The sequence below is a fragment of the Brachyistius frenatus genome, unplaced genomic scaffold, assembly GCF_029030835.1.
Source record: "Brachyistius frenatus isolate BFR_SWC_R1_liver_20210118 unplaced genomic scaffold, ASM2903083v1 Contig_51, whole genome shotgun sequence".
In the NCBI taxonomy this organism is placed as follows: Eukaryota; Metazoa; Chordata; class Actinopteri; family Embiotocidae; genus Brachyistius; species Brachyistius frenatus.
In genome coordinates this window covers 442,676-458,104 of record NW_027210650.1, presented here as the reverse complement: position 1 = coordinate 458,104, position 15,429 = coordinate 442,676, and the positions used below count along the sequence as shown (strand labels likewise).

The window sequence follows — 15,429 nt, the reverse complement described above, 5'->3', positions numbered from 1 at the left end:
CCACTGCACGACATCGTAATCTCTAGAACAATGCATGCTCTCATGGGTCTTTTTTTCGTCACGTGCCCGAACGACAGAGATATATATTTAGATTTTGTTTTTTTGCAGATTTGTTAACATTGCACATTATCTGGAGTAACTAACTAGTGCTGGTGAAAGTAAAACAACATTTAAAAAAAAAATCCTCAAAAGTTGTTATTTAAAAAAAATAATAATAATAATAATAAAAAAAAATAAAAAAAAGTGTCTTGAGTCAAATATTCAGATAATCACATGTTAAAAGTTCATCGAGGTCAGCGGGTTCCCAACGGGGGAATTCTTCAAACATATAGCTAACCATACATTTACTGTTTGTAACTTTCCCCTTCTCTTATTTAATAATTGATTTAATTTCTCAAGAAGTAAAACTAAATGCTAACATTAGCTCGCTATCAAGTTTAAACTTAGACAGTTTGAACTTTACTTGTTAACTATCTCAATTTAATTCAGCGAACATTTATTTAGAAGCACAAACTAAAGGTGCGGGTAGACGTCATCGATGCTAACATCAACACGCTACCGCTCAAAACGAAGCCAACATGCTAACGACGAGCAGCACACGCGTGTTTCTCGTCACGTCTGTTCAGCTCGATAACATTTGCTCATTAGTAAAAAATTTAAAAAAAAAAACACAATCAAGTCATTTGTGATGGTGATCGGCGAAATCATTGGGGTTCATCCTCTGGGAACCATGAATACATATATTGGTGCAGGAGTTGAGATATTTCTCGCTGCTAGCGCGACCGATTTGATAAAAATCCACGATTGAAGGAAAATCCCCCCAAAAAAGAAGAATTTGTTCCTTTTCGCTTTCTCTTAAGTTGGGAACCGATGAACTTTGCGACCAAGCTGAGATCAAACTGGGACCACAAAAAAAAAAAAAAAAAAAAAGGTCATGGGAACATTTAAGTGCTTTTAAACATTGATTACGAACATCTAAAAACGGGGAATCGTTATAAGTTCGCTTCAGCGTGCAACTCAGAGGGAAATAAGCTGCCGAGCAACGAGCGAGTCTGTCGTCCGATCGTTGTTTTTACGATCAACAAGTGCACTGCTGGAGTTTTTACTAAGATACGAGCAGAGGAGGGAAACCTGCGTTCGGGAGGTCTTCCTGCCGTCGGCTGCTAAACATCTGGCGGCGCTGTAAACGCTACGATGCCGAGCGACCGGTCCGGACACGTTCTTTTGATTTTATTTCCAGGACTGAAAGGGATTCTCGTTGGTGGATTTCAGCTCAAAAAAAAAAAAATCAATGGCACAAAGAAAAGCAGCTGTTCGTGAGCGTGTGTAGTAAAAATAATGCAAAAGGGACGTGATGGTTTTGTTTGGCTCGCCTCTTACTGAAACACTGAACAGGATACAGATTACACCTCAGGCAGGTGTCTCCTGGCTTTTTTTCTTTTTAAGGTGCGAGAGGCACCCGATGATAAGATGGGGGGAGAATATACAAAACTGTGCACAACACGGGTCAAAAGGCACGACACCGGACACAGACGAAGGGAAAGGACAAAAAGGCAAACGGGAGAACAACGAGAGGAGAAAAGAAAAGTGCTCGTCGACGGGATGTTTTTGAGGCGTTGGCTCACGACTGACTAGTAGAATAAAAAATAAAAAAAACAGCACAATTACACACAAGAGAGAGGAAAAAAAACCAAACACAGTAGTCACATCGAAGCTCGGAGGCCTGACAACAGCAAAAAATACCTTTTTTTTTTCTTCCCCCCCATTAAAACTGTTTTTGTTCATGCTTGGTTTAACATAACTGCATCAAATATGTTCTTTATACACAGGATGGGTTATCAAGGTTATCAATGCCAGTGATAGGCGTCGCTGATCTCACCAGGAGGCTCGTTAAGCTTTCTGATTAAACAGTGAATGAAATGTTCAAATTCTACCATCTGATATGTGTGAATATGGTTCAAAACTTTGCATCGAGTTGCTCACATGACGAGGCTGCATTCACACCAGGAACAGCACGACGGTCGCAGTGTCATAATTATGAATTTTGAGTTATTAAACAGGCAGAAATGGCACAAAACAAAAATATGTTTTTGATTTAAGAATTTGCTGCTTCACTGTTTTGTTCATTTTGTAATTGAACATCTTTGGGATTTGGACTGCACTCTATTTGAAGACACGTTTTTTTTTTCTTCTATTGTCTTACATTTAATGGACTAAAAAGTGACTTATTTAGTTTAAAACAAACAAAAAGAATTGTTTGAAGCAGGCCTAGCCAACATAAAGGAAATAACAAAAAAAACAAAGGAGCTGGAGTTTAAAGTGTCCAAGTGGCTTTTTTTCTTATAAAAGTCAATATTTATCTAAGTTTGACCAGTTGAATGAACTCTTTTTACACTTTGTGGGCTCCATAAAAGTGTCTGAAAATAGTAAAAATTCCAAGATGACATCTGAAATGTCTTGTTTTGTCTGACCAACAGTCCCAAACCAAAAGATATTCAAGTTAAAATAAAACAAAACAAAAGCAGCAGAAATTATTAAATAAGATTTGTCATTTCTGCTTGATAAATTACTTCATAGTAAAATAGTTGTGGATTCATTTTTTGTTAGTTGACAAATCATTGATTTAGGTTCCGTCTTAAATGATCTTGCACACATTTGTACATATTAATGCTGATATAGTCTGTTTTTATCAAATCTGAGATGCATGCAAAATTTAAAATAATCTGGAACCGAGCGACCTTTCTTAATAATATATTTCTGTTTTGTTGCATTTGTTAAAAACAGCCCGATCACCGTGCAACTTAATGTACAGCACATTTCAAGAGACACATACTTTGCTGGCACAGAAATAAAAAATAAAAAACGTCACATCAACATCTGAAATAAACACTTCTTCCCTCTGGAGCTCAGAGAAACCGAAGACACTTCCCCGTCTGGCAGTTTCACTTCCAGCGTGTTAAATCTCAGGTGATGCAGGCCCAGGTGTCTCGGGGGGCTTTTAAAGCAGTGAGCAGTGAACAGTTCAGCTTTGCGCCGCGGTTGCTACAAGTGCTGCAAGAACGTAAAGAGACAAACACAAGTCGTTTCAGGGCGTTAAAGTGAGGAGTGGCAGAAAAAAAAAAAAGAGGCAGCTGCAGAGTGGAGCGGAAAACCGGTGTGAGAAGAGCACGAAGGCCGGTGGGAGAGGAGGGGGCTTCAGGGTTTTTGAGGCAGCATTACAGACTGGCCACGGTCCAACCCCCGCCACACCATGCCAGGCCAGGCCAGGCCAGGCCAGGCCAGGCCAGGCCAGCCCACGAAACGCCACGCCTGTCCAAACAAATGGCCATGACAGTAGTTTTCCTTATCCCAAATTACAATTTTAAGATATGCAATAGATCAAAGTAGGATATTTAAAGAGAAAACTTATTAACAAGATCTGTTGTTGTTGTTGTTTTTTTCGTTGTTGTTTTTTTTTCTCCAAGGAATACCACAGAAAACGTGCAGCTGAAAAAACTGGTGATATTTCAGTCATGGACAGAAAGCAGAGAGGCACTGCAGACACCAAACTCACACCCGTCTTACCGGGTGGAAAAAAACTGGTTATGAAAACTGATATTTTTTTTTTCTCTGTCATTTAAATAGACTCACCCACCAGATTATGTAAATATATGACAACTATGATACAGAAATCAATAATTACACCATTTGCATTCAAATTTTTCATATAGTTTTCATCATGTAGCCTATATAGATTTATATAGATTCCTCACATGCCGTGACAAACTCTACACGAGTGTAGTTCTGTCTTTTTTTGTTGTTGTTGTTGTTTGTTTTTTGTGTTTTTTTCCTGGAGTCATTTGTTTTCCTTTCGCGTGAAAAATGTCTCACAGAATCAAATCGAGCCAGAAAACAGGAAACAGGAAGTGGGATGTCGGTGGTTGACGGGAGGAGATGCTGCTCCGGGCCGGACTCGGACGGAGCGATCGGACCCCCGCATGGCGCCGGGAGGGTGTCGACGCTCGCTCCGTCCACACGTCCGGGCGGAGAGAGAGCGAGCGAGAGAGAGAGAGGGGGGTGGAGGCTCGGTCAGCGGAGTCGTTTTCATTCCTTTTTGTCCTTTGAGAGTCCTGAGGAGGATTTGTTTTTCTGCTGAATCCACAATTTAACACGGAGGAAAAGCATCCCGTCTCGATGACGGCGATGGGAGACCGAAACGGAGACGAGGATTTAAACGCAACTCTTCGCCGGCGCATCCGTCCGCTGACAAACAGCAAAGAGGCCACGACCGCTGTGACACTGACCATCAAAGAGCTGCAATGAGGGGGAAAAAAAAAACGCTCAACTTGTCGTCTCTTTTAAAACCAGAGGAGGAAAAAAAACAACAACAAAAAAACAAGGAGAAGACAAGTCGGGGGTCGTGATGCAGCTCTGAGAGAGAGGGAGGCGTCGGGGAGCCCCCGCTGTGGAAAGGCACACCAGAAGAGGAGGAGGAGGAGGAGGATGAAGGTGGAGGGCAGGTTGATGAAAACTGGAGAAAATGTTCATGTTGTTGTTGTTTGTTGTTGTTGTTTTCAGCTCAGGACCCTCACATCCGCGAGCCTCGCTCTTGAAGAATCTAAAGGCAGAAAGGGAGAATCAGTCCGTTCAACGATGTTTGTTCAGACTTTTCAAGATCTTATTAAAAGCTTAAAATGGACCGAGACACTTTTCTACACTTCTTTTCTGCAGGGTTGATAAAAACTTTCTAAAAACCTAAAGAGATTCACATTTCTGCAGCAGAACAAACACACGTTGACACCGGAGAACATAAAAATCGGCTAATAAATATGACGTGTTTTTTTTCTGTATTAAAACTGTTGGACGTAGTACTTTTGAGCAAACGTGACTCAAACAGGAGGACGTGGTGCCTCTGTGATGTGGAATCTGCTGGCTCACCTTGGCCTTCTCGGTGGGCTCGATGACGATGCCGTTAGTGGAGTTGTTGAGCTCCCGGGAGACGACGCATAGAAACTCGGCCTGGTCCTCGTTGCCGTAGTTGTACGAAGAGCCGATGCTGATGAGCTGAGCGGGAACACACAGTATATAGTATATATATATATATATATACTACTATATATAGTATGTATATCTCTATTTACTAAATTCACTCGCAAATGGATCAATCTCTGAACTTCTTTGTTCGCACCTCGTACACCAGAAGATCTCGCACTACAGACACATTCAGCAAAAAACGTTTGAACCGCCGTTTTTCTGGTTTAGTATTGAAATTTCCTGTCGCACATTTCAGCAACTTTGAAAAAGAACTTAAAAAAAACAACAACAACAACAACAACAACTAAAAATGTTTCTGCACCTGCTCAAACTTCCAACCGTCCGACATGGTGGAGACCATCTGTGTGAGTTCCTCCTCTTGGCACTGTAGTACTCGATACACATGCTTCACAGGGCCCTGAGGGACACACACACACACACACACACACACACACACACACACACACACACACACACACACACACACACACACACACACAGGAGATTACTAAAACAACACCAATTATCTGCACGCAAACACGCAGCTTGTTTTGAACAAAATCACAAATCTGAGCTGGACACATTTCTGTCCCCGGCACGCCGACCTGCTCCCGTCGGTGTCGTACGTACCTGAGACGTCCGGTTCTCGTTGTCCCGTATATTCTCTTTCACCAGCCGCACCAGAGACGCGATGTTGTAGAACTCCGCCTCCTCCAGAACACCTTGAAACGCAACAACAGAAATTACACATCACACACACAGCTGATGATGATTATTGATGATGATTAGCTGATTTTTTTTTTTTTTTACCTTCCTCAGCCAGGTTCTTGTCCATGATCAGCTTCCCGTGTCGAAGGTAGTTGAGGATGGGGCCGAAGTAAGTGGGGTCCCTGTCGATCAGGTAGGCTCCTGTCTCGTCCTGCGAGAACACAACAGTCGGCATCTTTAACGTGACGGCGGAAACTGGAAAAACTGAGGAGTCATGTCAGGTTATAGAAAGCAGACATTTTATTTTATAACCTTAAAAACTCAGATACTGATAATAGATAACGCGTTTGAGCTCATTTGGAGGACAAATTTTTGTAACTGAGCAACTTTAAAACACCACAAAAAGGATGTTATCACATTATGTTCGTATGTGCACAAAACGTAAACGTTCGCTGCTTCCAGCTTCTCAAACCTGAAGATTTTGAGTAAATTGACCAAAACAATATGATTATGTCACTCTGGTGCTCGTTTCTCACTGTTCTCTGACATTTTACTAACAAATGGTCAAATGGATTTATTAAGAAAATCTCTGGCAGTCTGACATTTTTTTGATAAATTAAGAATTTGCATATTTTGATAATGAGATGAACTAATAATTTAAAAAAAAAAAAAAAGTTATTTAGGAGCATTTATATACATCAATATCAAAATTAACCAGGGAAATATTATGACTTCAACCACATAGGCTTAACTGGAGTAACACCTGAAATCATATCATCACCGGGACAATATCTCTACAAATTTATCCTGTTAGGATCATTTCAAATGTTTTTACTTCACGACAGTTCAAGTAGGGAGAGAAATATAATATTTTTAAATGACGTGTTGTTTTTCCTGTCAGAATATTTAAGACCTTGTCAGAGTCCAGGTCCGGGTCTTCTTGGCACAGTCGGAACAGGAAAGATTTGGGGTCCCTGCATAACGTCTGCTTGGTCGTGATGAAGTAGGTCCCGCCGACGTTGAGCCGGACCCAGCGGGAGCCCGGCTTGTCCGCCGGTTCGGACGGGGAGCTCGGGTTGCTCTTCGCCGGGAACCCGAACACCGACCTGCCGCCGCCGCCGCCGCCGCTGCCGCTCGACACCCCGCCGGGACTGAGCTGGCTGCTCCGCGGCGGAACCATGAGAGTGGGCGACGCCAAGCGCACCGAGCCCCGGATGTCGCGGTGCTCGGTCTGCTCTATGGTGCCGGTACCGTTCGGTTCCACAACATGCAGTTCAGCCATGTTCTCTCTCGGTCTTTAAAAAAATAAATAAAAAAAATGTATATATAAAAAATAAAACCACACACCGGCCGCTCGATTAACTAACGACACACTGCGGGGAACCAGTTCCTCGGAGCCGACTTGTAAACAGAGCGACGATCTTTTCCTCCGACGGGGCGGCGGGCATCAGGGCGTTGCTGCTCACACTCGACCGCCTCCACCTCCGGCAGCAAACACTAAGACACGGATAGGACTCTCCGAGGCTCTACGGTGTCCGCAGCATCGCGTTTAATCGTCTCCCCACACGATAAATGGCTCATTCTTGTCTATTCAAACGTTAATCAGAGAGAAAAAAAAAGGCAATTCTTCCGGGTTGTAACGTGATTACTGTTTACTTCCGCTATGTCATCGTTTTTCAAAATAAAAGCAAATCCAGTAGCCAAATTATGGAAAAACTAATGATTGAAAATCTAACACAATGTCTATTAGTTAAATGATTTCCTGAGGACATTATTATACATCCATGAAAATAACTGTTTATTTTGCGTCAATATATTTATAAATATATATTTTCTATCAACTATCTTTGATGACATACATCAGTGTTTGGCCTTTCAAATTTGATTTCCTTGTCAGTATCATCGGTTCTTAGGAAATTCTTTACCCATAGTCGAGATTACTTATTAACAAGTTATGTAGAAGTTTTTGAATATAATTTGCATATTGTAACAAGAATAAAGGACCACGACATCTGCGTAAAGATGGAAATGAGACTTGTGTGCACAGAATAGAGGTTCAATATAATTAAGACCGGCCAAATTAACATACTGTGACCTATCAGAAGGATCATTAATATTAATATGATAATAAAATAAAAATAAATACAGTGCAGCGTCCTCTTTGGCCTGTAGGGGCAGAGTGGCGCCGTTGCTACGTAATTAGAGGAGTAGAAGAAGAAGCATTTGACTGGTGGTGGGAGCGTTTGGTTGCTGCGCTGCTGAGCTGCTGAGCTGTGCTACTCACGACCGACAGGTACAGTGGTGACTGGAGACTTCTGTCACACCTGTAAGAGGCTCCGACTGCTGAGTGACGTTGTTATATGTATATATATTACAATATGTTTCATTCTGGTAAGCTAGCTGCTAGTTAGCATCCTCATATTGCAGCCTAGTTAGCCAGCTAGCATTAAATAACGTTAACTGTTAGCTCCGCATTAGCTTCAAGAGAGATGAGACCGCACGTTATATATCAGGCTTTATCACAGCTGCGTCTCCTCACCTGAGCCACGTGTCATTTATTTTGTTGTTTTTTAGTGTGCGAGCCAGCAGGTGTTGATGTTGAAATCCACTGTAACGGATGCTGAAGCTTATTCTCTGCTCCTCTTCCTCCTCTTCTTCTTCAAAATAAAACGTCACCCTCAGCTGCCTGAGCCATGAGTGAGTTCAGGATCCACCACGACGTGAACGAGCTCCTCAGCCTGCTGCACGTGCGAGGAGGGGACGGGGCGGAGGGCTACATCGACCTCCTGCAGAAGCACAGGACCCCCTACGTCACCACCACGGTGTCCGCTCACAGTGCCAAGGTGGGTGTTATTACCCAGGGGAGGGGGTGTTATTACCCAGGGGAGGGGGTGTTGTTACCCAGGGGAGGGGGTGTTATTACCCAGGGGAGGGGGTGTTGTTACCCAGGGGAGGGGGTGTTATTACCCAGGGGAGGGGGTGCTATTACCCAGGGGAGGGGGTGCTATTACCCAGGGGAGGGGGTGTTGTTACCCAGGGGAGGGGGTGTTGTTACAACTTCACAGAGACGGGAAATATGACAGAAGTGACACTAATGTCCTGGAAATGATGAATTTCTCTCAAAAGGTACGCTCAGTTTGTCCGCCTTCAAATTCAGGTTGTTAGTTTTGTGCATTTAAAACACAAGACGGGACAATATTACCCAAATATGAACGCAAAACACTGAACAAAGGGGAGCGTGCCAAACATCACAGGTGCTTCCTGCTTTAAACAATGTAAATAAAGTCGTATAAATGGGGTCAAATAGTTTGAAAAATGTAAATATTACTATGAAAATGATTTCACACCTGTCTTGTCATTCTCAGGTAAAATTAGCAGAGTTCTCCAAAACCCCCGAGGACTTCTTGAGGAAGTACGAAGAGCTCAAGTCTAAAAACGTTCGCAACCTCGACCCTTTGCTGTACCTGCTCTCCAAACTCTGTGAGGATAAAGAGGTGACGCTTCGCTTTACAGGCTGCTGGTTTGGTTTCTGTCCCTTTGTTTAAAAAGGTGATTAAATCTTCGTTGTGATATTTCCCGCAGACGCTCCAGTTTCTGCAGCAGAATGCCAAAGAGAGGTCGGAGTCGTCGGCGAACACGGCCGCGACCACGACCACCAGCTACGCTCTGCCTCAGACCAGCACCAAGATGTCCATGCAGGAGCTGGACGAGCTGCGCAAGAAGCTGGGCAACGTGACGGCCAGCTCCAACGCGCCTCTGGTGAACATTTCTTCGGGTTATGAAACACTGAAGGACGAGTCAGACTTTAAACAAATCAATAGAGTTCAAACAAAGGATTTAAAACACACGTGCCGACCAGAGTTGTAAAGTTATTGGCCGTAGAAGCAAAACAGGAAGCTGAAAGGAGCTAAAATTCTTTCACACAACACAACTTTCCAGTCATTTATTTTTTTTAAATTTTTTATGGCCACTTGGGGGCAGCAGAAACAAGCTGACGCGTCCTCTCTGTTTTTAATTGATACGACAAACTGATCAGCAAACAGTTGCTTAATTGGTGAATTTTCCTGCAGCCTGCTGAGGTTGCACGGAAGATGCTGCGGGACAAACACAACAAGAAGAACCCCAGCCAGCCCAACCCCGTGTTCCCTAACTGGGTGTACGACCGCCCGGCTCTGCTCGGGGACTTCGTCACCAGCCCCACGCCTGCAGGAGATCCAGCTGTGGCCATCGGTAACACGTAACACTCAGTGTATTCCCCTATTAAAAAATAAATTAAAAAAAGATTGCATTAATTATAAGGTTGCAGCTACTCACTGTCGTCTGTGGGTCAGGCACGTTGCCCCTGGCGATGCAGGAACAAGCTCTGGTGGAAGACCTGCTGTTCGTCCTGATCGGAGTGGACGGGCGCGACATCACCGCTCAGCCGGTGCTGGGGAGGCAGAACCGCTCCTTCATCGTGGATTCGACTCTGGACATGTCCGTCAAGGAGCTGGTGAACCGGATATTACCCGTCGCATCGTTTTACTCCACTATAACACGGTAAGAGGGTGAAGATGTCGGGGCTTCAAAAAGCCTTTCAAAGGTCTTAAAATGTGTTTTGATAGATAGATAGATAGATAGATAGATAGATAGATAGATAGATAGATAGATAGATAGATAGATAGATAGATACTCAGCAGCATTAAACCATTTGGTCCTCTGTAGGCAGTAATGTGACTATAAACTGTTTAAATGTGTGATTTTTTTTTTTTTTTTTAAAGCAAAATGTGTCTGTGGACTCTGACCTGTGTTTGTTTGTCGTCCAGGTTCATCGAGGAGAAGTCATCATTCGAGTACGGCCAGGTGAACCACGCCCTGACGGCGGCGATGAGGACCCTGATGAAGGAGTACCTGATCCTGGTCACCCAGCTGGAGCACCTGCAGCGGCAGGGCCTGCTGTCCCTGCAGAAGCTCTGGTTCTACATCCAGCCCACCATGCGCACCATGGAGATACTGGCCACCATCGGTGAGAGTCTGAGCGTGAACTGGAATGTTTGACGAAGATCTTTTTTTCTTTGTTTTTTCAACCACCGGAGGGCGATCTGAACCAGATTTAGAAAGAGGAAAGCACCAGAAAACAGGCCTCTGATGTTGTATTTCTCTCAGTTTAAGAATTAAAAGAAACAAAACTTGAACACTTCAAAAACAACAGATGTCACCTTTCCGTTAATGAAGCGAGCAGACGGCCGGTGATTTCACGACATTAAAAAACCTTCTTTCCTGCTGATCTCGCAGCGTCCTCGGTGGACAAAGGAGAGTGTATGGGTGGCTCCACGCTGAGCCTCCTCCACGACCGAACCTTCAACTACACGGGGGACAGCCAGGCTCAGGAGCTCTGTCTGTACCTCACTAAAGCAGCCAGCGTCCCGTACTTTGAAATCCTGGAGAAGTGGATCTACCGAGGCATCATCAAGGATCCGTACAGGTCCGCCTGCGCTCGCAATACAAACGCTTAACCTTTTAAAAAGTTACCGTGTTAAAGCTCACGTTGTGTGTCCGCGTTTCTCAGCGAGTTCATGGTGGAGGAGCACGAGCTGCAGAAGGAGAAGATTCAGGAGGACTACAACGACAAGTACTGGGATCAGAGGTACACCATCGTACAGCATCGGATTCCCTCCTTCCTGCAGAAAATGGCGGACAAAATACTCAGCACAGGTAAAATGATTAAAAAACCAGACATGTGAAACATGTTTTTTTAGACCGCGTGTTTAGACGTGTGACTGTGCAGGAAAATACCTGAACGTGGTTCGGGAGTGCGGCCGCGACGTGACGTGTCCCGACGCCAAGGAGGTGCTGTACACGCTGAAGGAGCGGGCCTACGTGGAGCAGATCGAGAAGGCCTACAACTACGCCAGCAAGGTCCTCCTGGACTTCCTCATGGAGGAGAAGGAGCTGGTCTCACGTCTCAGGTGAGCGGTCCACGCTGGTTTATTTAACAGTAAAGCATCTGGAAAAGACGACGGAGAGGGAGACGCAGAAAACAAGCAAAAACAAAACAACGACATTAAAGTATCCGTGTTGTGTTTTCATCAGATCGATCAAGCACTACTTCCTGATGGACAAAGGGGATTTCTTCGTGCACTTCATGGACCTGACGGAGGAGGAGCTGAAGAAGCCGGTGGACGACATCGTTCCTCCCCGGCTGGAAGCGCTGCTGGAGCTGGCTCTGAGGATGAGCACGGCCAACACCGACCCCTTCAAGGACGACCTGAAGGTTTGGCGGATGAACGCGAGACGAGAGTTTAGACGCAACGTAATCGACGTCAGGCCTGTGTTTATGTCAGGAGCATTTTTGGGGAACAGAAAGAAGTCGCAGCTCGGTGCGTCACTGCCGGAGACTTTTTGAGGCATTTCAAGGATTTCTGTTGCAGAGTTTAACACAAAGTCTGATGTTTCTCTGCTTTTTAACTACAGAAAAAAAGAAACTAAAACACCAGACACGTCATCTCCTGTCGCTCACACGCTGGTCTCATGATTCATGAGTCACGCTGTTTCCTCGCTCCTCCGTGTCCGACCCGACTCTCCTCCTCTCTCCTCCGCAGATCGACCTGATGCCTCATGACGTCATCACTCAGCTGCTGCGGGTGCTGGCCATCGAGACCAAGCAGGAGAAGTCCATCATCAACGCCGACCCGGCGGACGCGGCGCTCAGCGGCCTCGAGGCTTTCTCCTTCGACTACATCGTCAAGTGGCCGCTGTCGCTCATCATCAACAGGTTCGGGAGACCTGACGGCTTTTTTGTGTTTTTTTTTTTGCAGGTCGACGCCTAAGAAGCCGTTAACGTGTGTGTGTGTGTGTGTGTGTGTGTGTGTGTGTGTGTGTGTGTGTGTGTGTGTGTGTGTGTCCTCCAGGAAAGCCCTGACCAGGTACCAGATGTTGTTCAGACACATGTTTTTCTGCAAACACATCGAGCGGCTGCTGTGCAACGTGTGGATCAGCAACAAGGACTTCAAGGAGTACTCCTTGCACTCCGCCAAGTGGTGAGCCGACGCTCCGTTTCACGTTAACGTCTGTAAACACAAATCTCAGCCGATAAAACGTCCTCACGTTCTAAACGACTCGTTTCGCAGGTTCTCGGCTGCGTTCGCCCTCCGGCAGCGAATGCTCAACTTTGTGCAGAACATCCAGTACTACATGATGTTCGAGGTGATGGAGCCCACCTGGCACAACATGGAGGCCAACCTGAAGACGGTGAGGGGAGGAAACACGCGCAGGTTTTAATTTCAGGGGAAGACGTGTGATTTCTCCGCTGAGCGTTTTCGTCCTCTCGTCCTCCTTCCAGGCTTCCAACATCGACGACGTCCTCTGCCATCACACCAGCTTCCTGGACAACTGCCTGAAGGACTGCATGCTCACCAACCCCGAGCTCCTCCGGATCTTCTCCAAGCTCATGTCCGTCTGCGTCATGTTCACTAGCTGCATGCAGGTGCGTTGCCACGACGATATAAAATCCAACCGGCTACATTAATGCTCACAGAAGAAGATTAAAACGTTGATTGATCATTGATTGTTGTGACAAAGCTGCAACAAACTGACTTTCACAGCTGATTTTTTTCCACAAACTGCCTGAACTAAATAATCCTGATTCACAACGCTGGGATCAGCTGATCATTTCTCACCATGAGTTCTAAATCAGGATGTGAAACAGCTGTTGTCGACCGTTGCAGCACTTCACCCAGAGCATGAGGTTGGAGCGCCTCTCCCTGGAGCACGGCGACCACTCTGAGGAGGCCGAGAAGAAGAGGCTCGCCACCAAGGTATCATCAAAACATCCATCGTCCTCACCGGTCCGTCTCAGAGAGGACGGACCGGACGGAGAGGTGTGGAGTATCAGAAATGTTATTCTCCATTCCACGTAATAGTAAATGACTGGTAATGTTAGTAAATATGACATTATTAGATTAATACTGAAGCATCAGGGAGAGAGGGAGTTTTAACTGGTCTGTATACAGTCAGGTTTCCCAAAGTAAGGGTTAGGGCCCTCGAAATGGTCACAGGTTACATCTGAGGGGTCCTGAGATGATTAATGGGAGTAAATGTACAAATACGATGAATTTTCTTTGACCTTTTGTTTTGTGTGAAATCTTGAATATACTGACATCGTGCGTCTTTGTTCTAACGGCCTCGTTTGCGTTCTCATTCCTCCGCCGCCTCAGTTTCTGGCCGAGCACGCGGACGGCCTGCAGACGGACGCCGGCCTGGAGGCCACCATCAGCAAGTTCGACAGCAACTTCAGCACGCTGCTGCTGGACCTGCTGGACAAGCTGAGCATCTACAGCACCAACGACTGCGAGCACAGCATGATCAGCATCATCTACAGGTACGCCTGGCAGCGCTGGTTAACGGCGACTCCCATCAATGCATTTTATTTTTATTTAATTAAATTTTACGTGATCACAAAGCAGCTAAAATGTCAATATTTTCTATTACAGTAACTCTGCAGTCAGATGAAGATGAATTTATTCTGCCTTAGTTTCACTGAATTTTAAATATGCGAGAAGGTTTTGTGAAAATAATCTTTTATGTTTCTGTATTTGGATTCCCAGGCTGGACTTTAACGGCTTCTACACGGAGCGTCTGGAGAAGATGGCCATCGAGCGCAGTCAGAAAGCTGCAGTGTAGCACGTCGCCTCTTTGTGTGTGTTTAACTGTCACCCAGCAATAAATAAACAAACAGTACCGCTTGTCACGCCTGCATCAGTCCGACCGCCCGGAGACAAAGAGCTGTTACGTCTCTGTGTGTATATTATATATTATATATGACATGTAGAGTCTTCATGTCGTTGCTCTGAAACTAAGTGGTGACACTCCTTATGGGTAAATTATTGTACCTGAAAATGTATGTTTGTATTGAACTTCATTAAAACTATAATTTACTGCATTAATTGAGACTCTTGGCATTCAATTGGACTCTAATAGAAACAAACTCCACAGCTGCTGGATTATTTGAAACGGTTAATATGAGTAATTGTTATTTAATGATGTGTTCAGACCACGTGGTCGTTTGTCAGTTTAAAGTTGTGACATCATTGAATTTTTTTTGTTGGTTTGTGGCCTGAAAAGTGGAAAAGCTAAGATGTTACAGTCTGAACACTCCCTCATAAATTTAGCCAAAGGAAAATGGAGTCATACAGGAAACGGAGTAACCGTGACTTCAAAATAAAAGCAGGTAACTACATTGTTAAAAGCACCTGATTTTTATATTCTTAGTCTCAGCTAAAATTTAATATCTGGCTGCTTATGCTGCTCGATTATGTTTATTATGATGTCACCACGTTTGATTTAATCTTATTTTAAATTAGTTGAAAGGTTCCCATTTAAAAGTTGAATTGAAGGACACATCCACCCAAACAGCCTGCAGCTTCTCTGTTGACTGACTCAAACTCAGCGCTGTAATTCAGGCAGAAAAAGTCCCCGTTCCTTCAGGGGGAAACTCAAAGCGTTAGTTTATTTGCTATACAGCGGCAAGTCTTCAGATGTATTTCCATGATGCTGCAGATGTCCATTTTTTTGCCTGATATGACAAAGTGTTTGCCCGAGGACAGACCAACATAAATTCCCCAGATTCGTCACAGAATATTCTTCTCGGCAGCAACTTCAGGAAATTGTTGACGGACTCAGATTTTTTTTTAGGTGAAAGCAGCAGCTTCTTAAAATGTAATATTTGCT

General features: G+C 44.6%; 2 protein-coding genes across 2 annotated transcripts; one reads left to right on the top strand and one right to left on the bottom strand.

Moving 5' to 3' along the window:
* Positions 1–1,552: 1,552 nt before the first annotated feature.
* kctd2 (potassium channel tetramerization domain containing 2) lies at positions 1,553–7,361 on the bottom strand. The gene is made up of 6 exons (XM_069704484.1): positions 6,635–7,361; positions 5,824–5,932; positions 5,644–5,735; positions 5,336–5,431; positions 4,918–5,043; positions 1,553–4,597 (listed from the first exon to the last, which is right to left on the bottom strand). The coding sequence occupies exons 1-6, from the start codon at positions 7,001–7,003 to the stop codon at positions 4,568–4,570; spliced, it is 822 nt and encodes a 273-aa protein (XP_069560585.1). The 5' UTR covers positions 7,004–7,361; the 3' UTR covers positions 1,553–4,567.
* Positions 7,362–7,936: 575 nt separating this feature from the next.
* tubgcp2 (tubulin gamma complex component 2) lies at positions 7,937–14,641 on the top strand. Its single transcript, XM_069704483.1, has 18 exons — positions 7,937–8,019; positions 8,413–8,564; positions 9,087–9,215; positions 9,304–9,480; positions 9,792–9,951; positions 10,053–10,260; positions 10,527–10,726; positions 10,996–11,185; positions 11,270–11,415; positions 11,489–11,669; positions 11,794–11,974; positions 12,303–12,475; positions 12,612–12,740; positions 12,831–12,951; positions 13,043–13,186; positions 13,428–13,517; positions 13,917–14,080; positions 14,307–14,641. Exons 2-18 carry the CDS (start codon positions 8,415–8,417, stop codon positions 14,380–14,382), a joined length of 2,619 nt encoding a protein of 872 aa, XP_069560584.1. The 5' UTR covers positions 7,937–8,019; positions 8,413–8,414; the 3' UTR covers positions 14,383–14,641.
* Positions 14,642–15,429: the final 788 nt, after the last annotated feature.